Genomic DNA, 24489 nt, shown 5'->3' on the forward strand with positions numbered 1-24489 from the left:
TTTGTCCTAACCCTAATAGCAGATTGATTTCCTCATTTAAAGGAAATTTTTCACATTTGAATAATGTTTTAATTATTTCCACTGGGCAGTTTTTTCAGTGTGTTTAATGGCTTAAACATTTAGAATGAGCAGAAGAGTTTGAGGTTAAAACTAAAAACATGGAGTTATTTGTTTAAAGTGAAAATGTCATAAATGGGAATATATATATATATATATATATATATATATATATATATATATATATATATATATATATATATATATATATATATATATTAGCTTTATATCCTGAAACTCCCTGATGTTTAAACTTGAGATTTTATGTCATTATTTTATTTTATTATTTATTTCATTTATCACTTATCAAAAAAAGTGAATAAAAACAGAATTTACATCAATGTGGATGTGATGGAGTTGCCAAAAACCCATGCAAATAAAAAAAATAGACTACAGACAAATCAAGAGGCAGATACGTTTCCTCAGATGAAAACATGTTCCTTTTTATTTTTTTCCCCAATTTATTCACTTAAACAATTCAATTTTGTTTTTATTCAGGTACACTGACAGTCAGCTTTAAAGTTGTAAAAATATTTGTTTTGAAATGTAGTCCCTGAAATGAAGCAGCCACACGCTGCCTCATCGGAGCAGCAGCTGGTAAATGGAGGCCTTCATCACCACCGTCAGGAGTTGGAATGTTCACTCAGCTTCTGGACGATACAGAAATGTCACCAAAAACAAATTGTTTTTTTTATTTCACTATAACAGCCGTTTGGGTTAAGTTTCCCTGTTGGTTCTGTAAAAGCGGCTGCTGCAGTGAAGCTAAATCAAATGAGATTCAGACACTGCAAAGCCACACCCACAAATCTGCCCCCCCCCCCCCCCAAAAAAAAAAGCAAAAACGGCTGATATGATATTTTCAGTCTTATTTTTAACCCAAGCCTCATCTTAAACCTTTCAGTTATGTTTGATTTTCTATGACTGACCTTAACAGATGAGCATCTTCAAGCAGAAATGAGCAGCGAAGACTAAAGATACCCATTGGATGTGTTCCATTGTTCCTTGTTGCTGCTGGACACATAACAAGGAAACAACTTCTATTCATCTGTGATACAAACCACATTTTGCTGCTTTTTTTTTAAGTTTTTTTTTTTTATTACTAACCAAAGAAATCTGACACTGCATGTGTGTGACTGCAACAACAAAACTCAGAACCTGCATGGATGAACATACATTCTTGTTGGAAATCCACTCGGTCAAGCACTTTCCTGTGGACTGGGTGTGCAGCTAAGAACTGTGCACTACCTTGCAGCTTTGCTTGCTTTGTCTTACACTTCATTTCTGCTAAAAATGCTTTCACATAGGCCTTTTGAGAGAGGACCTGACCATGTAAGAATGTTGGTCTTGGGGATTTAGGGGTGACATTATACATTAAACCTGAACCCGGGAGCAATTTCCTGGGAGCTTTTAAATCTGACACTTTTTTTTTTGTTTGTTTGTTTTTGGTACCAACAATTAACAACGGCCAAAAAGAAAACAGTGACACGATGAAAAAAATACAGCCAAATATGACCATGTGTCTCCAGGGTTCCAAAAGCTTTTATAGCTTCACAATAAATACTCAAATATGGCTTCATCTTTTCCAACCATTTTCATACTTTTCTTCAGATCCACATTTGTCTCTTTTTTTAAACTATAAATTCGCACGGCCGTCATCACTTCCTCTCTGTGATCCACTGGACTCTGCATTGAGAATCCCATCAGAGTTTACCTGCAGGGAATTTCAGACGTGTTTTTCAGTAGAATCAGAGGTCAGATGAGCTTTCACAGCTGTAAAGCAGGCAGATAGTTTCAGGAAATGAAACGTTTCATCAAATATTCCTGCTGTCAACGTGTGCTTAAACATTATGAAAAGTTAAAGCTTAACTTGAAAACAATTGTTTTGTTGCTATGAATGGATTTCATAACAGGTTTGAATTAGGAACTTGAGATTTGTCAACAATCTATTCCAGGGGTCTGCAACCTGTGGCTTTGAATACATCTTAGGTTTGTAGTTGTACATTTTTGTAGTTATTTAATCTTTTATGAATATTTACATGTCAGATAACAGATTAAAATGATTGTAAAAGGTTTTATTTACTTTCAGTGTGGTTTATTATTTTTAACATTTTTACATTACGTTTTTAAAAATTGTATTCCATACCAATATTGTTACGTTTATTATTGATAGTAAAAGCCAGGAGAACAAAGATGATAGTGCATCAAAGTCATATTTATAGAGAAATGTCATGTCTGACTTATATTTTTAGTTGAAGCATCTGCTGCAGCACGGGGGTCTTATTTGGCACAGGATGTATTTTATTTTGAAAGGAAATTGTATGTGCTGCTGTCAAACGTAAAAAAAGTAAAAGTTGTTATACATAAAAATATATAACTTTGTTTTAACTCAATTATTCTAACTACATTTGTGAAATAAGCGGCCAAATGGCTGCAAAAACAAAAAGTGTCTTTAAAGGGTGGTGGCTCTCTGTGTTTTAGTCTATAAGAAACGGCCCAAAGGGCTGCTGACACCTGCTGTTGACATTTTAACACCGCCCTTTCTAAGCTGTGAAGTTTCCCATTTTCTTTTTCTTGTGGTTATTTTGCGGCATTGCAGATACGCGTCAACTTTTTTTTTTATATATTTTATTTCTGCACAGCCAATCAGCGCTCTCTGTTGCAAAGTGGAGCCCAAAAAAGTGATTTGTCAGCATCAAATATTTCGTGACAGCCAGTCCACATGTTGCAACTTTAACAATAACAACAGCCCAGATCCTGGGAGGTCTGCAAGCTTTCGTTTTCAAGCTGCAAGTAAAAAAAGGGCCGTTTGCAAAGCAGTTCTTCCAGAAGTCACAAACGTCTGCTTTGTCTCTTTTGATGCTTTCCTTTTTTGGGTGTCCCTGAAGTCCCAGCAGACGCCTTTTTATGTGTATTCTTTCAGAATCCTGTCAAAAATATTCTTTGAGATTGTCAAAGGAGCGTTTCTGCGCGCGCAGGAAGCGATGGTTTCACGAAAAGCAGCTTCGAAAAAGTGACTTCACTTCCCAAATTGAAAAGTGTAAGAGAGAGAGAAAGAGAGAGAGTGGGGGGTGGAGGGGAGGAGGAGGGGGGGGGGGGTGAAAAACTTGTCATCCGGTTATGGTCTGCGTGAGCTGAAAATTGTAAGTGCAATGGTTTGCGCCATAGCGCCTGCATGAATTGACGGGAGGTCAGAGGGCCGCACGTTGGGGAACAAATCGACTAAATGCCAGAGAGCGCGCGGCTGCTGCTGCCATGGACTGTCCGATAAAGGTAGGTGCAGGTTTGCTTTGTGCGCGGCGGCGGCGGCGGAGGTGACAGGCGGCCACCCACATCAGTCTGCTCAGTGAGAGAGTCAAGGCGGTGATGCGAGCTCCCCACTCTTTCCTTCTTGTACAAAATTTCCTCTTCCTTCCCGTTCGTGGTTGTATGTCGGCTCTATAATAACACAACTAACCACTACATCTTTACACACAGATAAAAACACTTAATGGTGGCCGGCGACGCGCGCTGAAGAGGAATTCCTGCATTTTTTGGCCTTTTGCTACTTTTTTCCGTCTCTTTTTTCGCCCAAACTTACATAGCTCATTCAGATTCTCAGATTAAACCCGGAGGGAAACGTTTAAACCTTAAATGACCACAGAACGAGTATTTTTTTTACATTTTAAATACCTTTTTTTTGTTTGCTCGTGGAGTATGGGTTGATAGAGCGGCGGGACTGATGCGCACCGAGCAGCTGTCGGCACGGCGCGGTGGTTTGGCGCGGAGCCGGAGGATCCACTCGACTGGTATTTCATTTTTCATGCAGTTCCACCTGAGCAGCTTCAAACCGACGCCGCTGTCACAGAATACTCGCAGAGCCGGGGCCTGAGCGGCGTAAAAACACCCAAATGTTTTTTTTATTTTGTTGCGCAAAGGGAGGGAAAAGTAAAGCAACTTCGCTCAAACAAGCCTCACTGAGTTTTTTGCGTTTCCAAACTGTTTTAAACACTAGTGTTCACATTAAAACAACATTTAAAACGAACTTAAATTGATTTTAAACTACGTTCGTCACGTTTGTGCAGAATTCCCGTCTTCTTGCAGATTTTCCGTAAAACCAAAACAAATTTAAAACGTATTGCTGCTGTTTGAGGAACTAATATTTACCTCATTTCTTGTTTTGAGTCTCAGACATGTTTATGTGCAATCATCACTTTGCGGAGTTGATAAAGAGCCAATTGGCATTCATTAGACTGGAGCTAAAACAAAGAAGTAGCAGGTTTATTTTCAGATATGTGATCACTTCACTTCGTTTGAACACAGCTGCATGCAGCATTCTTTGCGCGTTCTTATTCACATCATTATTCTGTTGGGCGCTTTCTGGAGATTGTGTTGTAGGTTATTTTAAGAGTAATTTATGGCTGCAAACGGGAGCACTTGTCAGGTGTTGTTATCTGCCTTCAGCAGGCTTCCTGTCTCAAACCTCAGACTTTCCGCACTCATTTCCGCTGCCCCCTCCCGCATAAAAAAGTAAAAAATGCAACAAAGACTCGCCCGAAGCGCATTGGACCCACCGAGGCCTCGCGCTGCGGGCCGCAGGGCGCGGGCCTCTGCGAAAAAGCGCGCGGCTGTTGGCGCAGCAGCGCGCGCAGCTGTGCAAAAATCAACCCGATCCGACTTTTACTTCTCCTTTCTTGTGCTTGACTCAGACCCGCGTGCTTGGAGGACTTTCCACAACTCTGCAGGCCTATACGCGTGCGCACATCAACCGCCATCTACTTCAACCTAAAGCGGGAGCTTATTAAAACCAACTTTGACCAAATTATAACATATAAATCGTTTTAGAATCTGTTATAAAGAACAGGTTTGTGCGTAATTTTAAGATACAAATTTAACCAAAGTAAGAAAATGTGAAATTTAGCCCTCAAGTCATGAAGGCCACATCAAGATGAAGGCCTTAAAGCCCTCGCATAATCAATATGATGTGCTGGTTTCAAAAAACAGAAATTCAAATCTCCTGCAGGTTGCAAAACCTCACAATGCTTCCAGCTACAGCAAAACCCGTCCTCCTTGACTTTTAGCTCTTAAATTCAACTTTAGCTACCGCCATATACTAAACTTTATACTAAACTCTTAAAAAATGGTTTTCAGACAGAACAAGGACAATTTTAAAAGAATGGGTGGAAAAAACAAAAGAAATGAAAGGAACAACAAAAAACGTAGCTCAGATTCTTGTTGCAGAATACTCTGTGCCATTGACATATTTCAAATGTATATAAAAAATCAATATTTTGGGTATAAATAAATTGCTTTTAGAAATATTTTAAAAAACGTTTTCGTTCAAAGATTTCAGATGTATTAAAAATCATAAACATTTTTGCATACAGGAGCAAAAAAAATGCAACCAAGTGATTATTTTGGTAACACTAACTATTCTAGAAAGGCTATAAAATGTAAACAAACAAAAAAACAAAACAGAAGATGTAAAGGAAAACCACGAACCAAAATCCTCTTATGATGAACTCAACAACAGCTGAAACTTAAACTTGATGTACAAGAGGAAGGAAGAACCAATCTTAACCTCAACATAAACAGAACTTGAAATTACCAAGACTAAGAAACCTAAATTAGAAAGGCACTAATTTTAACCCAGCCTCATAACACTGTATTCATAAATTCTGTGTGAGAGCTCAGAGAAACTGCTGTTGGAGTGGCTGTTGAATCAGATCTATTAGTTTGGTTTAGAACAGCTCTGCATGTTGCTCGTGGAGCCCACATGGCCGTCCACAGCAGCGAGCACACTCCAGCGTCTTTGGGGTCATGTTTTCTGAAAGTTGTTTTGTGTCACTGAGCAACGGCCTGAAACGCAGAGAGCAGGAAGTCAGTTGTGGCATCGGCGGTCTGGCCGCATTTTGGTATATTTGTATCAGTGTGCAGAGAAGACGGAGAAAGAGAAGATAAAGCTGTTCACTCTTGCAGCGCTGGCAAGGACAGAAAAGCAAGCAACTGCAAGTCACCACGATAATATCATTATGAGTTGGGAAAAATAGAGTTTGCTCTGCAGCATGTTCTGCAGGCGCTGCTGTCACCTGTTTCACTTTGACAGGAGAAAAGGTTCTGCTGTTAGAGGAAGACTCACAACAAGAACACACCTTCATCTGTCGCATGATCAAAAATGTCAAACACCACTGCTGCAAGACTGCAGACGAGGAGATTTTGACTCGTGGATTCTTTACTGTGGAGACATTTAGGAAGGTTTTTCAAGGTAACTTCTGCTTGTGGGTTAGGGTTGTTCTATGCATTTGGAGCTTAGAAAACTTTTTTAGGGGCTTCATTAAGCAGCAGAGTTCAAATGAAAGGTTCATTAGACATAAAACAGAGCAGTTTGAAAATCCGGGTGCAGATAACTCTAAAGCATAATGTGCATGCCTCTTCCAGTGGAGCAGCAGCAGTAGCAGCGTGCATCTCGAAAGTCTGCATCGCTGAGGAAACGCCAAACTCTGGGCCATGCATGAGGATGTTCTTGAGAACGTTCAGGCAAAGCTAAACAACAAAGGGCTAACAATGTGATGGCAGCACTTCAATCAAGTCTGCACGTCTATGTCTAATGGACCCATCCACCCCTCAAAAGCAGGTCTTTACAGTTTTCCAGCTTTTAAAATGACCCACATTCGTGCACTGTGCCCCCCTCCCCTTCACTGTTTCCTCTCCCCTGGCCTGTGCCAAAAGGTTCCTGTGCACATGGCGGACAGGTTTCCTGTAGGCCACTGAAAAAGCACAGCACTGACGCAGGAGGCCCAAAGACAATGCTCAGCTCCTCTAAACAAACACTGCTGGAGTGCAGTGCCATGCACGCGCGTGGTCTCGTGCACGCGGACAGCGGACACAACAGCAGGGCCCGCGTTTGGCCTCTCGAGTGCAAAATGTGCCATCTTGGTGTGGTTTTCAGGTCTCAGAGCTGAACACAGGAAGACAGAGTTAAATCTCAATTAGACTCCATTTTGAGCTAACCCCCTCCCTCTCTAAACCACCAATCCTAACGACAAAATTAAAGTGTGGTTAAGGTGCCGATGTTGGTTCAGATTAGACAGCCTTGCACCATTTCTGAGCACTTCATTTTCACTTCACTCGTTAGAGTTGTTGTTTCTTAACTTCCTGTGACTTCAGCTGTCCACGTTTTGGATCATCAGAAAGAAAAACTTTCCGTTTGGGGCAGAAGTTTTTAGAAGATCAACAGTCTGTGAGAGGGGAAAGAGCAGACAGACCCTGGGGGTATTTAGAGCAGAAAACATGCTTCGTAAGTCCAGGTTGTCTTTGTGAATGAAAGTTGGTTCTCAATTGACCGACCTGGTTAAAGTAAAGGCTAGAAAATGTTTAAAAATGTCTCAGTTTAAACGATAAAAGTGTGAGCTTGTATTTATTTAGGATGGGGACCATCCCTCATCATATGTTGCCATTTTAACACATGGAGGATGTAAAAGAACCATGTTAAGAGACTGGAAATGGCTAATGCTATTCTGAACCTCGCAAGCAAGAATGTAAAAAACTACAGACTGTTCAGATACAACAATAAAACCTAAAGATGCAAGTTCTGCTGGGAAAACCTGCGACCCTAAAAAAAACGTTAGACAGCAGCACCACAGATGTGTGTCACAAAGAACCTAACAGTTTTGCACACCAGCATGTCAGTCCAAAGTACATCTCTGACATGTTAGTGCCATGTTAGTGCCATATGAATCTCGTACTCTGGGGACCTCAGGGGCCGGCCTCCTGTTGATTCCCAGAGTCAGAACTAAAAAAGGGGAATCAGCGTTTCAATATTCTGCAGCCATTTTACATAAATTTAGCATGATCCCATTAGTTTATCACAAATCTTTCCTTCTAACGGCAACATTTGCATGTTGAGCTTGAAAACCCTTCAACCTGAGCAATCGCACAGATTTTGTGCAAACCAGACGCAAATCCCCAACCTGAACTGCATCATAAGGAGGAAACAATCCATATTTATTATTACCAATGATTCGAGTCTGACTGTAAAGAAACTGGCTTCTGGGAGGATTTTCAAATTATAACACATAGATAAGGGGAAATCCCACAACTTCCTGTTTGAAACAGCTTTAAAAGGAAAATGAACTGGCCAGTTCCCCATGCAACCACTAGGTGGCTTGCCAGCAAACATGAAGGAAAACTGCCCAACAGAACGAAAGTTGTTTTTTTTTTAGACTTCATATCTTAATTCCCAAATCTGTAAAGGAAGAATATTTATTTTAAGATGAATTTGCACAGAACCAGAGATGTGGTCTTCATGACTTGACTTCATGCTTGCTTCACAAGAATTTCATACTAATATTAACATCAACACAATATTATTTAGTTAATATTGCATTAAAAATGAAAGATGAAACAAAAAGGCAAAAGGAGTCACTTAAAGGGCAAAATTTGTCCTAAAGCCTTTTGAAATCACAGCAGAGCGAAGCTGCGTTCAACATATACTGTTGCCATTCACGCCCGTTTTTTTTTTTTGTTGTAACTTTTTTTTTCTGCCTCTAAAAATACATTTGCTGTAATTTTTGGATCTCTTTTCTATATATTAACACAAATTAGATGTTTTGTGTGGAGGCTTATAGCATTCAATTAAAAAAAAGGCTAACCTTTGCTCAAATTTTTGTTATTTTTCCATATTTTTTCAGTGTTTTCTGCTCAGTTTTTTTTTTTTTTTGGTACTACAAAAGCAAAGAACTCCAAACAGGCTGGGCATTAACCTCATCTGCTCATGAAAACTATAAGATGAGCTTCAATTAAAAGTTGAAAAGCCCAAATGTGTCCATTTCATAGACATGATCCGTTTAGTTCATGTGCTCCTCCCGATATCGCCAGTCTGTTTGTTCTTCTTAATTACGCATTTAAAACAAGTGTTTTTTTCACATACATTAAAAATTGTAAAGATTAACCAGTTTCAAAATGTATTTATTATTTATTTATTTAACACATGGAAAAAATACAATAAATATTACCAATTTTTAACATTCATATATTTTATATCACAAAAAATGTAAACAAACATAAGCAGTTTTTAAATTCAATTTTTTATTTATTACTTTTAAAACAAAAACAATTAGAAGATTACCAATTTTCTAAATTTATTTGCTTTTTTTGCTAAGACAAAAAAGCATTAGAACAAAGATTACTCATTTTTGAAATGTATTTTTAAATTATTTTAAAATTCGAACGAAGATTCCCCAAAAAAAAAAAAGTTTTTCAATTTTGAAACACGAAAAAATTAGAACAAAGACTGCCCGCTGTCCTTTTTCTTTTTAATTGATTCCAATAGGCTTTATTTTGGATTTCAGTGTTGTAACCTAACAATTCCAGTACATGAATCTTCACAGCTGCAGGTTTGATCAACAACACGAAAAGTCTTTTTGTTTTGCTTTCTGCAAAGAGATTATTTTGCAAGAGTTTATTTTGGTAAAGTCGGTTTAAAAAAACAAGTCAGAGGATCGAGGCAACTAGCTATTGTTTTCCTCTCGTGTTTTCCACCCATTTTGGTTAGAACTTGTTTAGGATAAAATTGGATAGACAAAAATAAAATGTAGTCTATTGTGTTGGATCTAACCTTTGACAGACGTGCACAACTCCTTATTTTTTTAATCTAACTTTTATCCTGTTATCTTCCAAATTGCATCAACTTAAATTGAGCAGCAGCCTCATCTGTTCTTCTGGACAAAAATGGAAAGAACAATAAATACAAATATCTGCGACTCCCAATGATAGCTTCTCTTTGTGTCCCACAAACATCGGTTTGTTTTAGTTCAAGTACTGTCTCTCCATTGTCACGGTTGTTTTTTTTTGTCGTAATTTATGCCTTTACCAACTTAAAAAGCAGCAGTTTTGTGCTCTGTAAGCTTTTGGCTCCGGACACATCCTCCCAGCTTAGGTCCACCAGAAATAACTTTTAGGGGTTTGTGACGCGGCGCCCCCTAACGCCTGCGTGTTTGTTGGACAGGAAGCGCTGTCTGTGATGAGTGAGGACCAGCCCATGTTTGATTCGTCGTACACAGCGGCCCCCGCCATGCATATGAAAACTGAAATGACTTCGCCTGGGGGTTTCAGCCAGACATCCAAACAGAGTCCAGAGCAAGCCGAGCCGGAATGGGCGGGGTCAACGCCACAAAACCCTGGGAAGAGAGGCGAACACGTCAATGGGACCAGGTGAGTCAGGGCTGGGGGGTCACGCAGGTGGGTGGGCAAGATTCCTGGACAATCTGACTCAGTCCGCGTCGACTCCCTGGGTTTTCCGAGAGCCTAAAAATATTTGTTTATTGTTCCAGGTTGGTATCCATTGTTCATTACCAATGACTGCTTTACCAGAACCCAGAAGCTTCACGATCCAGAAACAAAGAGGACATAAGCTGTTGACATTAAAGCAGATTTGGACTAACAGAATGTTGTTTATCAATTTAAAATAAAATCTAACAATTGAGTAAAAAAATTGGTTTTATATCAAACTCACTTTGGGAATTCTGATAGTTTACTCATCCCAACTGAGGCCTGTAGAGTCTGTGCAGAAATGCTCAGGATTTTTTCCATCTCCAGTTGTTTGTAGTGATTTATAGCTTAAGAAAACTGCTTCTTTTTATCTGAGAACATGGCCATGTCCCTCCTGGCCCTTTGTTAAGACCCCTTCTGAATGAAAACTGATAGAACTCATTCACATTCTCATTCACTTTTAGTCCAGATATGTAAAACATCCCTACGCTTTCCTGCATCTTCTTCTCTTCCAAATTAAAGTTTTAACTCATTCGGATCAAAACAAAAGTCAATGTAGATAGAAAACAACGTCTTATAGTGATTTATAGAATTTTTGGCTCTAGTCATGTCCCGACATAATGTGTAGAAAAAAGTTTTTTATCATTAAACGGAAAAAAAGACCACACTGAACGATATATGAGGATGAAATACATATGTCTAATAAAATGATAGAGTTAAAAATGTATATTTCATATTATTTGACAACGCAGTTATTCTGATTCAACCATTGACTGTTTGAGAACTGAACTGAGTGACCCCCAAACATGAAGTGTCCCCTGGTTCCAAAAGGCCGGAATCTTATATAGAAATAAACCGCTATTAATCAGTCATTCTATTCGTTAGAATAACCACTCTTGCTCTGGTACCTTTTTTTTAACATGTTCGTGCAAATCCTTTTTTTTCCATGATACTTTCTGTAGTGCCAGTTATTTAATTTATAAACTGGCCTATCAGATGCTTCAATAAAAGTAGGTGGAGCCAGCTGGCCTCCAACACTCGAAACGTTTGACAGATTTTGTGTAGCCCGTTTTCCAGTGGTAGCGACGTGGGCTTTATTTCCTTGGAGCCGAAAGTAACGGCTCGACCGCCATGTTAGCCTGGTACTACCGTCACCACCCTGTTAGCATTGTGGTGTTGGTACTGTCAAAAAGTGGCACCTGAATTGATTTGGTTGGAGGCAGAAGTAACAAGTTTATATTGGAGATGTCACACTCACTTGTTCTCTGATACAATCAATGGATGCGACTGAAGGTGGAAACCAACATTTATAGGCAAACCAGAATGTTTTAATGGTTCAGCTTCTGCATTGACCAAAGCAAACTGGACCCTCCGCTTCTGTTCCAGCCGTGAGTCCCCCGTGGACTGCAGCGTCACCAAACGCTCCCGACATGTGAGTGACGAAGAAGCGCCAATGCTGTATCAGTCCTCCTACCAGGAGCCCCGCGTCAGCCCCCAAACCACCACCCCGCCCAGCAGCGCCACAGAGGAGAAGAGGGTTATCGTTCCAGCAGGTGAGCCTTCACACGAGCCTCTGCCACGCACACACCGTCACAAGACTCCTTCCTGCTGGTTGGCAAACAAGCTAGCTTGTGCAACAGTCCTAAGTGAAGCAGGCACGGCCTTAGTGTGTCACGCTCTTCCTCAAACTGATGAGCAGTCCCCATTCAACCATCGGGCTGCAGAACAAAAGCTTTCTGGCTTTAAGTGTCAGCATGACATCAGGGGGCTTGAAGGAACTTTTTCAAAAGTGTGGTTTCTGAAGTGCAAATTTAGGACTCACGATGGGGCAGATGTGTAATGTCCACGCTTATATTTTTGATCTTCTTACTTCCCTTTCAATATTTTAATGAGAAAAACAAAGTAGTTATTTCCTGAAATGTTAATCTATTTTCAGGAAAGCTCATAAAGAACAAGAGAGAAGAGTCGTGCTATTTATATTTTCTAAAATTATCTAAACAACTGCAAAGCAGTAATCATAACTCATGAGGGTCATTTCTGTGCTTCAAAAATAAGCAATAGCCTAAGTGACACACATTGATGTTTTTTCCAAAATGGTTTATTGTCAGCGTCTTAAGCTTTGTGTTTTCTCTGAGTGATCTCGCTCCCATTCTCAACATTTTTATGGCCCACTTCGGAGCAGATATTTAAAGCCCTGGAGATCGGTAGATGAACCAACGCTTCAGGACAGCGTAAACGAGATGACGTATAAAGTTATATACCATGATTTTCTTGTGACAGTTGGTGAAATTCAATCCTTTCGGATCCTGCGTGATCAACAGGTTTCATGAGAAAAACAGAAGCGTGTAAGAGGAACGTCAACTGAGCCATGAGGTCCAAGATTGTGTAACGTCACGCAGTAAAGAGAGAAAGCTCTGATGTTAAAGCCACGGTTCCACAGGATTTCATAAAAGAAAAGAAGCCTTGTGACATAAATTTTGCAAATGTTTTCTTCATGATCTCATGGCTGCATCCAAGATGAACATCCACAGGTTTAGCATCAGTCATTTGATGGAGAGGTTGAGTGCTCATGCAGCTCTGTAGGGTCCGACAATAGCTAGCCTGAATGGGTCATAAGCTATTTGGCCGATTAAACAGCTGACAAGTCAATCAGAGGCTCTCATTTCTGTGTCGACCAGACATTGTATCCACTTTCAGCTTCAGTCTAAAAATATTCTGGCAGAATTTGTCTGATGACAGCAAAAGAAAAAGACCAAATACTGCTGGTCTGTATTGACTTTCCTGCTAATCAGTGGCTGCGCTATCAATAGAACTCAACTATACTCTCCATATTGCTAACACACGCAGGTGTGTTTTTATTTTGAAAGGGACTCAATGAAATGATCAGGAATCAGGAAGTCTTTACAAAACGTTAACTGTTGATTGGAGTCATTAGATTTTTAACTTCCCAGAAATCTCTGCACACGCCATCGTGTCAGCACCTGAAAGGTATGAGATCAGTCCAGGAATTAACCTTTTAGGTCATTAAAGACCCACCCCAATTAAAATGGTATTGCTAGTGTTTTTTGATGATGGAGAACATATTTACAGAGAATTCAGCTCAAAAGTGCATTGGAGTATTTCTTAATTCAAATTGTTGCCAATCAGAAGCAGACAGGAAAAAAAAGAGCTTATTTGTGATGTAAAAAATATGCTGGATGGGCCACAAGCTCCCTGCTCCGCTCCATTCTGATGCAACCACTAGTAGGCGACTAGATCCATGCAAGTTGTTTTCCTCATCTGAGCTACTCAAAACTGTACGGGTGGATAGATCTCGCCATTTTTGTTGCGCCTCTAACGTTAGGTTGGGGGGTCTGAGGGGCTGTCAACTAGTGGGAGAGAGTGTAAACGGAGAGCTCTCAGGAACGGGGAGGGGAAAGGGGTCAGTGGTTTGCTAGACAGCAGGAGAGTTGGTTAACAAAAGGATGATGGGAAATGAAAGCAGTCTGACTCCATGGCAACAATCCGGCCCACATCTCAGAGACAAATTTCTGATGAACCACTTCCACTCTGCAGAAACTGTCTCAGAAAACTACACAGGTTTTTGGGCTGAAAATGGCTTAGTCATATTTGTTAGACCACTTGGAACTCTTTGGAAATACCACAAAAGATAATCAGAATGGAACTTTAAAACCTTTAAAATCATGTAATAGGGTGTCAACCTTCCAATTCTCACATTACACAATCAGAACTGCAAACTTTCCTTTACTGACAACCTTGCATCAAGTTAGAGTCCGTCCATCATTATCAAGCTGACTGTGTGCACGCGCACAGAGATAACTCTAGTTGCCAAGGAAAATAAAAGGGAAGATTTTATTTTGACAAAACACAAACCCATATCTACAGCCACAGAATAATGTTACAGCTAATAAAGACTTAATGGAAGTTACCATTTTGAAACAAAAGGAAAACTTTTAACATAAAGTTCTGCTGTGTCCTAAATATCTTCAAATATAACTTTGACCATCTTCTTAAGTATTATGCAGCCCTGCAGAAGAAACATCTCAATATCTGAAAATAAATGTGATAACTTCACATCTTGGCCTATTTGTAAAAAATCTGCATGTCCAGCATTGACGTGGGTTGAGTTTCATGTTCACAACACAGCGGTGTTTTTGCTGAAAACCACAGAAGACTTTCAGCAAAGTAAGATAACAGAGGCATTAGAAGTCGAGTTGGAGATGTCGGTTTGTTTCCGCTGATCTCAGCTTAGAGGTATTAAAAGAATTTATTATCCATTATATTTGAAATAAAAACAAACTAGCCTAATTTCCTGCATGCACTCTGTTCTCACGCTGGTCTGTCCTTAGAGGGTCAGTAGACGAGTAGTTGTAGATTTTAGGCAGACGATGATGTTAATGCACAAGAAAAAAAAAAATCCCATTTGAATTGAGTCAGTGCTTGGACTAAAGTGTGCGGGAATTGGATCAGAACATCCAGGGCTGACTTGGAACAATCAGTGCTTGAGGGTGTGGTCTCCAGCGCCCGACATGACGTTCACAGCACCCCCTCATTGTTTACTCCAGGAAAAGCCTGGATTCCTAAGATTAATGCTTTCTGAAAGGAATTCCAAAGCAAAATGCTGGAAGCCGTGGCGAAGTAAAAAATTTTCTTCATCTTTGATCTGTTCCATAAAGGAAAATTCAACATTTAGTTTATTTAATGATTTTGTCATTAATGTACTTGCATAAAAATGACTATTTGTTGAGCTCTTTTAGATCCAACAAAGTCTGGTAAAACAAAAAATCTTTTGGTTTCATTTTATTTGAGTATGAGAAATTTGTTGAACTGGCTGCTAAAATGAGGTTATGCAATCTTAAGAGAACAATAACAGGACTTTGTACTTTTGGCTTCATAATTATTTAGAAAAAAACAAACAAAAAGGGGATTCAGGTGCCATCGATCCACGTTCAGCAGGAGCCTTATTCTCTGGTTTGAAAAGAAAAACTCTGTCACAGCGACGTGATAGAGAAGCTTTGGTCCACTTTAGTTCCATGTTAATGTGCTTCCTTAAATGCTTTTTACATGATTGGACCATTTAAAATCTAAAATGAAAATAAACATTTATATTAAACGAAATGAAATTTTCTAAGAAGCTATTTCCAGTGTCATAAGAGCATATCTTTTATCAAATGGCCTTAAAAGTTCAAAAAGCCACCTTGATGTGGTACAAATGCTTCTTGATTTAAGTGAGTGGTTTTACTAAAACTACTAATTTACAATCAGCATCAAGATCTCAAATGTCCTCGTTTCCTGTCTGATTTATTTTATTTCCTGTCATTCCCCTCTTGGTTTCTCTATATGACTATCCTTCCTTTAAACCCAACCCATCTTTGGAATAGGATTACGTTTGCATACTCACTACATTAGGACAAAAATGCTAAAAAAAAAAGACATTTAAAGCTGCATGTCTTGCTTTTTACTTATTCAGTCTCGTGACTGAAAACAACCGATCTGTGTAAAAAATGCACCTGTATTTAAAAATTTAGATTCAAATGATTTGCAGATAAGTATAAACAAAATTTGACAGACGTTTAAAAAACAGGAAACAAAATAAAAAAAACACTTTCAGAAACCACTCCAATGAAAATGGTGTTTTTTTGTGTTTCCAAGAAAATCTGGATTTTAAACTGTTTCTGAGTAATCCATTCAAATTGTGGTGAATCATGAGTATACAAAAATGGCGTTTGAAAAAGTCTGTTGCACAAACGACAGGCCACAAACTCCCTGCACTTAAAGTTAAAGTCCCACTAGTTCTCACACAATTAGGTGTGTGAAACTTCTCCACAAATAGCCAATCCTCTGGGGGAGTAGTGAGCTGCTTTTACACTTTTACAATGGATCAAAAGATGATTGGAGAGGGGACTTTAAAGATAATGTGATGACAGTTTTTCCCCCCCCCCTTTCTCCTGTGATTGCAGATCCTGAGGTGTGGACCCAGTTCCATGTGCGGCAGTGGCTGGACTGGGCCATCAAAGAATATGTCCTGGAAGAGGTGGACGTCATGCTCTTCCAAGCTGTGGATGGCAAAGCTCTGTGCAAGATGACCAAGGACGACATGATGAGGCTCACGTCCGCCTACAACGCAGACATCCTGCTTTCACACCTCAATTACCTCCGGCAGAGTAAGGCCTTTTGTGTCCTGAGAGAGTTTTTTTTGCCTCGCCTCTTCATCCCTGCAGACTTTTAAGGCCAACTTTCCTAAAGCGCCTATACCATGCTATTTTAAAGCGTTATATAGTTAACAATATAAAAGTTTATGATGATAGATTACCTTTGTCACAGAAAAGAATGATGTTTTTTAAATGGAAATGAGTAATTTTCGCGGGTACTTTTCGTACCCGGAAGTGAAACGACTCGATCTCTTAGGCAGCGGTTTCGCTCTGTGCGGGTGCTGCCCTTTGCAGCGTGTCTGCTTCTCACCCACAAAAACAAACAAACATCTGAACTTTTGCAAAGATGGATGTGCATATTGTGCATAACAGAGGAAAGACTTTTTGCCAAAGACTGCAAGCTTAGCAGAGAAAGTGGGTGCGTGTGTTAGCCTGGGGGCAGAGCTGGCAGCACAGATTATTCTTGGAAGGGGCTGTTCCTCACTAATCTATGTCACAATGTCACGTAGATACGTTTTTGTAGATATGGTTGGTCCTTAGAGCGCAGGTTTTTACAGGAATACTCAGAAATGCGTGAACGGATCAAAATAACGCTTTGGGGTTTCTTTTTGTGAGGATTGAATATTCTAATACACTTAAAAGCTCAAAACATTGATTTTGCATTGTATAGAACCTTTAAAAACCTAACTAAATATTGAATTAGATTAAAATAAAACAGGATCCCTCTGGATTATTTTTTAATCATCCTTTTATAATGACTGCATCTCAAAGAAAACAAACCAGCAGCATTTGGTCTTTTTCTTTTGCTGTCATCAGACAAATTCTACCAGAATATTTTTAGATTCAGATGGAAAATCTGAAACTGAATCAAAGTTCTGACCTCATCCTGACTGAAATGTTATTGGACCTAAAAGTACGAGCTAGAACCCAGAATTTTCACAGAACCGAATCCCTGCTGTGCAGAAGAAAGACTGACACTCACAGATGGGTCTTAGATTCTGTAGATTAAATTAAGTTTTCTACTTTATTTCTGATTTATTTCAAAACCATTCATGTGTTTTTCCAACACCAAAAACATGGATCTTTTAGTTTGTTTTACTTATGATTAAAAGTCATCTACAATCATATGTTTGGTTGTGTTACACATTAAAGAGTAATGATCAATAATCACTTTATGACATTTTAAGTTGGTTGATTTTTAAAATTAGTTTTCCCCTAAAAAAGATTATAGAGACAGAAAAGCCCATTTTGTTCATGCAATTTAATTCCAGCTAAGGATTTTCCTTCCTCTATTTTGCTGCAGGTAGCCCCACCTTCTCATACTCCACGACTCCGACCAACACGCCCCCCCCACAACCCAGACTACAGGTGAAAGCAGGTGAGACTCCCTCCAAACACCTAAAACAGTTCATAAAAAACACAAAAAAAATCTGCTTCTTGTTAAAAATTAAAGAAAGGTGACTTGACTGATGTAACACTAGAGTTTTCTCTCAGCTGCAACAACAAAGCTGGAGCTCTTTTGGGTGTAGCTTTTTTTTAAAACCTAAAATACAAAGTGGTTTAAATAAAAAAATTTCTATTTTTGACTATTAAATTGTAGTTTCCAGTAAAGATTATAGTTTTAGCCTGGGGTGAATTAATCTACCTGCTAATCTGCTGCCAAAACAGCAACATGGAAGCTAAAGAAATTACACAACAAATGTGTGGTTCAAGTCTTAAAAATAGTTTTTTGCCGTTCTGTCTGTTTGCAAGCCATACCGATAAACATCACAACAGTTACCCCAAATGTATGAAAAAGTCATTTTAGTCGGCAGCTTTGTCTGAGCCTCAAAGATCCTTCTGCTCTGCGATTCAGAAGGAAAAGCCGTTTTTTTCCTGCGTTACATTGATCTAACAGTTGTGGTTGCTCGTCAGGTTAGGATTTCACACGCAAAAATGTAAAGAGAAACACAAACTCGTGAAGCGTTTAGCCGCCACAACAGATGGGAACTTGCCTGTAACGTCACAGTTCAACATGTCCTGGAAATTTCTCGCAATTTCACTGAAAATGCCTAAACCCTAAAGTTGCCCCAATGTTGACAAAGAAAAAAAAATACTTATCTTACAAATAAAACAACTGTCAAACTTGGAATAAATGGCATTAGGGTTGGCATGCTGATCCCAGGTTTGCTGCACAAGCACCAAAAGTTCAGTGTCACTGAAAAGCTACTTGGTTGATTTAAGGTTACAACAGTAACACATTTCAGAATCACATTTCATGGTTTCGAAAGACCAAAAACGCTCAAAACCAACCTCTGTTGACAAAACTGAGATGAGTCCCAAACTCAACAGCCAGTTTCAGACAGGAAACAGCTGGACCGACAAAGGAAGCGGGGGGCACGGGTCTTTCTCTGGGGACACAGTTTACAATTCTGCTGCCTGAACCAAACAATGCTCACCCAAGAAACCCTGTGGGTCACCCCCAGCCCTACAAGTCCAGTGTTCGTCTCCGTTTACTTCCTTCCTATGATAGCTGATCCCTGTCGCTGTCCACTTCAAAGAGGCTTTGTGCTCATCACCGACTTGTCTCATTGTGTTGTTTTTTTACTTTTTTTTTGCAGAGAGTGGCTTCGATGAAATCAGTCGCAGGAACAGCTGGCCAACCAACAGCATGACTCCTCCAGTTCCCAAAGGTACAAACAACAACCACAAAAAACACCATGGATTTCATTTTACTGCTTACAAACACATCCACACTGTTATTGACTGAATTCCAGGTTCTTCAATGGAGCACCAACACAACACCAGAGTTACAGAGCCTGCACCAAGAATCGTGCCAGGTACGAGGTTCACCTTTCCACATGTTCAAACAAATTTAAGTCAATTTAAAGCAAACAAAGTACAACATGAAACAGGGCTGCACGATATGAGAAAAACTTGCGATATTAGTGGTAAATTTTGCGATGGAGACATAACTTGCAATACATGAACAAATAGCAAAACAACTAAATACATCATTTCCTTTTCCCTGCACCAGTTTAACCCAAATAAGAGTCAACATACCTTAAATTATACTCCAAATGATCCTCGCCTAGATAGGAGGCGAGCATATAACATCAAAGGGCTCCATCCGATTGATCTACAAAGTGAAGTGTCCATCTGATTGGTCAAATGCAAAGGGATTTATTTGATTCATTAAATACTTCAAGCTGCCATTAGATTGTTTTAGCACATTTAAGGTGACCATTTATCGCAATTTTCGACGTCTTTTACGATATTCATATAGCACAGCTTGATATCACGATAACAGCAGAGTTTTGATTTATTGTGCAGGCATAACAACAAAGAACTGCAAGTTCTTAGTGCGCAGATCTGTTTATTAATGCTACAGACAACCCGTCAGACTGTGTCAGAGAGAAACAATTTCTTTTTAACTTTTGACTCACAAATCAAACAATTCTTTTGATATGAAAAAGGCTTTCTGAATAAATAATCACATTGGCAGTATCTAGAGCCAGAATCTGATGTCACAGCAAGTTTGTATATGTTCCGTTTCCATTTTTGCAATTTTTTGGAAAGTTTCTTTAAAAAACCTGTATCTTAGTTTGCCTAAATTCGAGGTTTAGGTCGCAAAATGCTATGACAAACCTTTTCATTTCTGTGTTTTCCTGCCACACCATCATCAAAAGTGATATAACATTTACAACAAATCACTTTATGTTGATTTTTAGTCAGTGGGAAATTCTGGGTACCAAATAATTCCTTTAAAAAAATCTAATATTTACAAACGATAAAAAAAGCTTGAAAGCAATAAGACTAGAAACTCAATGAGTGGAAATGTCTTGCTTTTTCTTCTCAACAGACCCGTATCAGACATTAGGGCCCATCAGCAGCCGGCTGGCCAATCCAGGTAAGAATTTCAACTTCAATGGAAACAGTCAAAGTTCCAAATGAGGCCTTTACACTGTCTGCTTTGGCTCAGTGACAGAAAACTAAGCAAAGGGCAGGCAAAGCGAGCACCAACTCTTCAAAGTGGACTAAAACATCCAGTAGCATTTGTTGTGTCAGCAGAGTTGCATCACGCTCAAGCTGACATGAAATCTGGCTTCCCTTGCACCAAAGTGACTGTTTGCCCTGCTGTTTCCTCACAGAAAGCCAAGCTCTCAGCTCCTCCAAGAGCCGAACAGGCAAACAAAGCCCTTTCAAGCTCCCCGACCCCGGGGCTCACAGGCCTGTGGGTAGGTTTCTGCCCCAAACTCTGTCTCCTTCTCCAAGCCACAGTGAAAAGGTCACATTTGACAGAAAACAAAGTATCTGACCTAGAAGATTAGTTTGTGTTTTAAAGCCATAAAGGCCTCATCATTACAAATAAAATGTCCAATTAGTTTGAGTGGCTTTAGTTTTATACAAAAGATGAAAGAAGTTCTGTAACTTTTCTTTTTACCGTTGATGTCAGTCAACACCTGATCAGTTAATTCCTAACATCATCTTCCAGGATCGGGGCAGATTCAGCTGTGGCAATTCCTGCTGGAGCTTCTTTCTGACAACAACAACGCCAGCTTCATAACCTGGGAGGGCACCAACGGGGAGTTCAAGATGACTGATCCGGACGAGGTGGCCAAACGCTGGGGAGAGCGAAAGAGCAAGCCCAACATGAACTATGACAAGCTCAGTCGCGCTCTTCGCTACTACTACGACAAAAACATCATGACCAAGGTTCATGGCAAGCGCTACGCCTACAAGTTTGACTTCCAAGGCATATCACAGGCGCGCCAGAACAGCGCAGCGGAGGGTGGGATTGTGAAGTATCAAACTGAGATGTCTTATGTCCAGCCCTACCACAGCCACCAGCCCAAAATGAACTTCATGGGCGCCCATCCCGGCTCCATGCCCGTCTCCCCCGGTAACTTTTTCGGCCCTCCCTCAACGTACTGGAACTCACCCAATAACCCCATCTATCCTGGCTCAGCCATGTCCAGACACCCTACTCACTCTCACCTGAGCTCATACTACTGAGGACAGCGAATGTCGCACCTGAACAGAATACAGGAGAGAACCCAAGTGTGCTCCACGCAGGTGGCACCTGAGCTGAACCCTGTCTGCAAAGAGGGCGATATGACGCTACGGTCAGTTTTGTACAAATGCATTATTCCATTGTCTTCTGCACATTCCTTCCTACAAATGGATAACGTGTGAGGCTTGGAGTCCTCCAAGAGTTCAAGGAAGACACCAGACTGTATCACTGATTATTCTCTTGAGATTTTGGTCATGTGCATTTTATTAGTAGCACCTGCTGTCAATGTCACAGCTGTGAGAGTAGCAATGTTAATTTGTAACTATTCCTTCTGCCATCACATTTCAAAAAATGCCATCACATTTACGAGGCTGAATTTTTGTAAACAAATTGTACAGAATGGTTTTCATGTAACAATAAACATTTATACGTTATGTAACCCTAACCATGACGTTTTTGTTATTTCGTTACATCACACAACAGTGTTAGTGTCTGAAGTCCCGTTTCGATCATCTTTTGATTTATGGTAAAAGCGTTCCTATGTCTATTAATTATGAAATTTTTAGCCAAAATCGAAAAATCCACGTTTGTTTTCTAAGAGTTCCTGCAGAGCAGCAGGAGTTCCTTTAAATTTACCTCTGAGTTGTGGGCGGGATTGTTCTGGCGGATTAAGACAGCCTACATTTCCCCATCGTCCACTCCCTCCTGCTACCATGCTATGGAAGCATTTGTGTCTCATAAATCAAAATAAGTCATTCATTTTCACAATAAAGCTGCGTTCTTTGACTCAAAAATTAAATAAAAAATAAAATTCAGTCCGCCAAACGGCTTCTTCTTCTTCCTCAACACCTCTCATTCTGTCTCTTAAGGAAAATGATCAAGAAAATAGTATTTGACATTTTATTTAAAATAAATTCTCTAGTATATGTGTAGCTTTATCTAATTTGACAATTAAAAGGTATTAACAGAAATGCTTTTTCATTTTTCAAAATGTAACTGCATCAATTTACTCAAAAGTAAAATTATTAATCCATCCATCCATCTTCCTCCGGCTTTTGATTTTGATCCACAAAATTATTTTCTACTTCAAAACTTCTCATTCTGTCACATAATTAAAGCAATAATGCAAAGAGGGGATTGCATTTTCGTTTACAGATCCACCGTCATTTTTCATTTTATTTTGAGTCCACAAACGCAACTTTATCGTGAAAATGAAAAAGCATTTCGGGTATTGACTTTTATTTTGAATTATGAGACACAAATGATCCATACCTTACAGCCCCTCAAATGCCCATTCTAACATTACAAGTGCGACAAAAACGGCGACCAATGTCCAAGCTATTCAGCAGTACAAGTTTGATCCGGATTCCAGCTCATACGAAGAAACACGATGTACATGGATGTAGTCGGCTACAAACAGATGCTTCAGAATGTGGAGCTGGGAGCTTTTAGTTTGCTATATTAGCTTTTCTGTCACATTTACAAACTTTTTCCAACTGATTTTTTTCCTTTGCTTCTGATCCACAAGGATTTGAATAAAGAAACACTCATCAATCCCATTTTAAGATTTATCTAATTTATATTTGTCCGTCATCATGAGACAGTTGCTTCAAGAAAATGCTAAAAACACAATTTTCTTTGGAGTGGGTATTTAAGAGTTAAAAACAATCTCAACCAAACACTGCAGCCACAATAGTATGCAGTTCATCTTTATTGACAAAAAAAATGTTTACTCAAAGATGCAGATGTGTATAAGTGTAATTATGTCTTGCTTTATGTTTACTAGCTAATAGTTTTACTTATATGATTATACATTAACAATAAATATAGTTTATAAGTCAAATTCAGGGTTTGCTGTGTTTCCAAATTTAAAAAAACCCAGAGGATTCCCTGGAGTTTTTTTTTTTTTTACAATTCTGTCTCACAGTTGAAGAGCATCAATGAAGAACATTACAGGGCCCTCCCAGTGTGAGAACTTCAAAGAGTTGGTGACTGAGGAACACTCCCCCCTAGTGTTTATTGTGTTGGTATTGAATTTATGATCACGATCATGTAGCCTTAAAATAATCATGGTATAATCTGGGTGTGCATGCTCATCGTTAAATTGATTTTAAAAGATGATTGCACGTCTCATTGTTGGTACACTGAAAAGGAGCAGGAAAGATCCAAGAACGGGACATGGCCGGAGGTTTAACGGTGCAGAGGGTGCAGAAAAGCAAATGTTTTTCTTTTACAAAGAGTCAGTCAACTGAGAGCACGTTCAGCAAACCAGTTATTGCTTTTGACTTCCTTTGTCAATAGATTGACATAGATTGACATATTTTCAGTCGCTCTGCCCCTCAGCTATGGAATTCTCTTCCTCCAGATTTACGTAATACCGACACACTGCCACTATTCAAATCCAAACTCAAGACCCATCTCTTCAAACAATCATACAGTAAATCCATTCAGTTAACGCAACCTAAATTGTCTGTCTGTTTTTCTATTCTATAATTTTTTTTTTTTCTTTATGTATCTATCTTAAATTTTTTTTATTATATCTTTATGTTTACTCATGTTTTACTCTGATAATTTCTTATTGACGTTTTATTTTGTTTTTCTTATTTTAACCTTGTACAGCGACCTTGGGTGACCTGAAAGGCGCTTGAAATAAAATTTATTATTATTATTATTATTATTTTCTACTCTAAAAAGTTAAAATAACTTTAGAAATTATTTCCAAAGATTAAATGCTTAAAGTTTCAAAACAAACAAAACATTTTTCGCAGTCAGATAAACAGGAACGAGACTAATTGTACATGAGTTTGTTAAGCTGCGTAAATATTCAAGCAACCTCTGGTAACCCAAAGGATCACATGATCCAGCTGTTGTGTTTAAAACAATCTTTAAATATAATTTATTTTCTTTAAATCCCACATCATGGACAACACAAAGATTTACTGGAGCCACAAACAAAAAAAACAAAGTAGTAAAACAAAAATCTTTAATTTCAGTCTATTTCATTCAAAATTCTGTTTATCGTAAGGCGCATCCTTAATTTTC

The 24489-nt window shown here is 39.1% G+C and overlaps 1 protein-coding gene and 1 long non-coding RNA gene across 4 annotated transcripts; one reads left to right on the forward strand and one right to left on the reverse strand.

The window, feature by feature from the left end:
- Positions 1-509: 509 nt before the first annotated feature.
- LOC111948962 lies at positions 510-3838 on the reverse strand. The gene is made up of 3 exons (XR_002874946.1): positions 3727-3838; positions 984-1068; positions 510-707 (listed from the first exon to the last, which is right to left on the reverse strand). It is a non-coding gene; the product is annotated as an uncharacterized LOC111948962 (long non-coding RNA).
- Positions 3161-21892, forward strand: LOC101167899 (Friend leukemia integration 1 transcription factor). Of its 3 annotated transcripts, none has more exons than XM_011485766.3 (10): positions 3161-3327; positions 10040-10245; positions 11689-11855; positions 16263-16466; positions 17758-17832; positions 19055-19126; positions 19211-19273; positions 20296-20343; positions 20585-20671; positions 20929-21892. In XM_011485766.3, exons 1-10 carry the CDS (start codon positions 3310-3312, stop codon positions 21447-21449), a joined length of 1461 nt encoding a protein of 486 aa, XP_011484068.1. In that variant the 5' UTR covers positions 3161-3309; the 3' UTR covers positions 21450-21892. The 3 variants fall into 3 exon arrangements, with proteins under 3 accessions (XP_011484068.1, XP_004078404.1, XP_011484069.1); XM_011485767.2 differs by lacking the exon at positions 3161-3327 and adding an exon at positions 3727-3842; XM_004078356.4 differs by lacking the exon at positions 20585-20671.
- Positions 21893-24489: the final 2597 nt, after the last annotated feature.

This window comes from Oryzias latipes, chromosome 16 (genome assembly GCF_002234675.1).
Source record: "Oryzias latipes chromosome 16, ASM223467v1".
In the NCBI taxonomy this organism is placed as follows: domain Eukaryota; kingdom Metazoa; phylum Chordata; class Actinopteri; order Beloniformes; family Adrianichthyidae; genus Oryzias; species Oryzias latipes.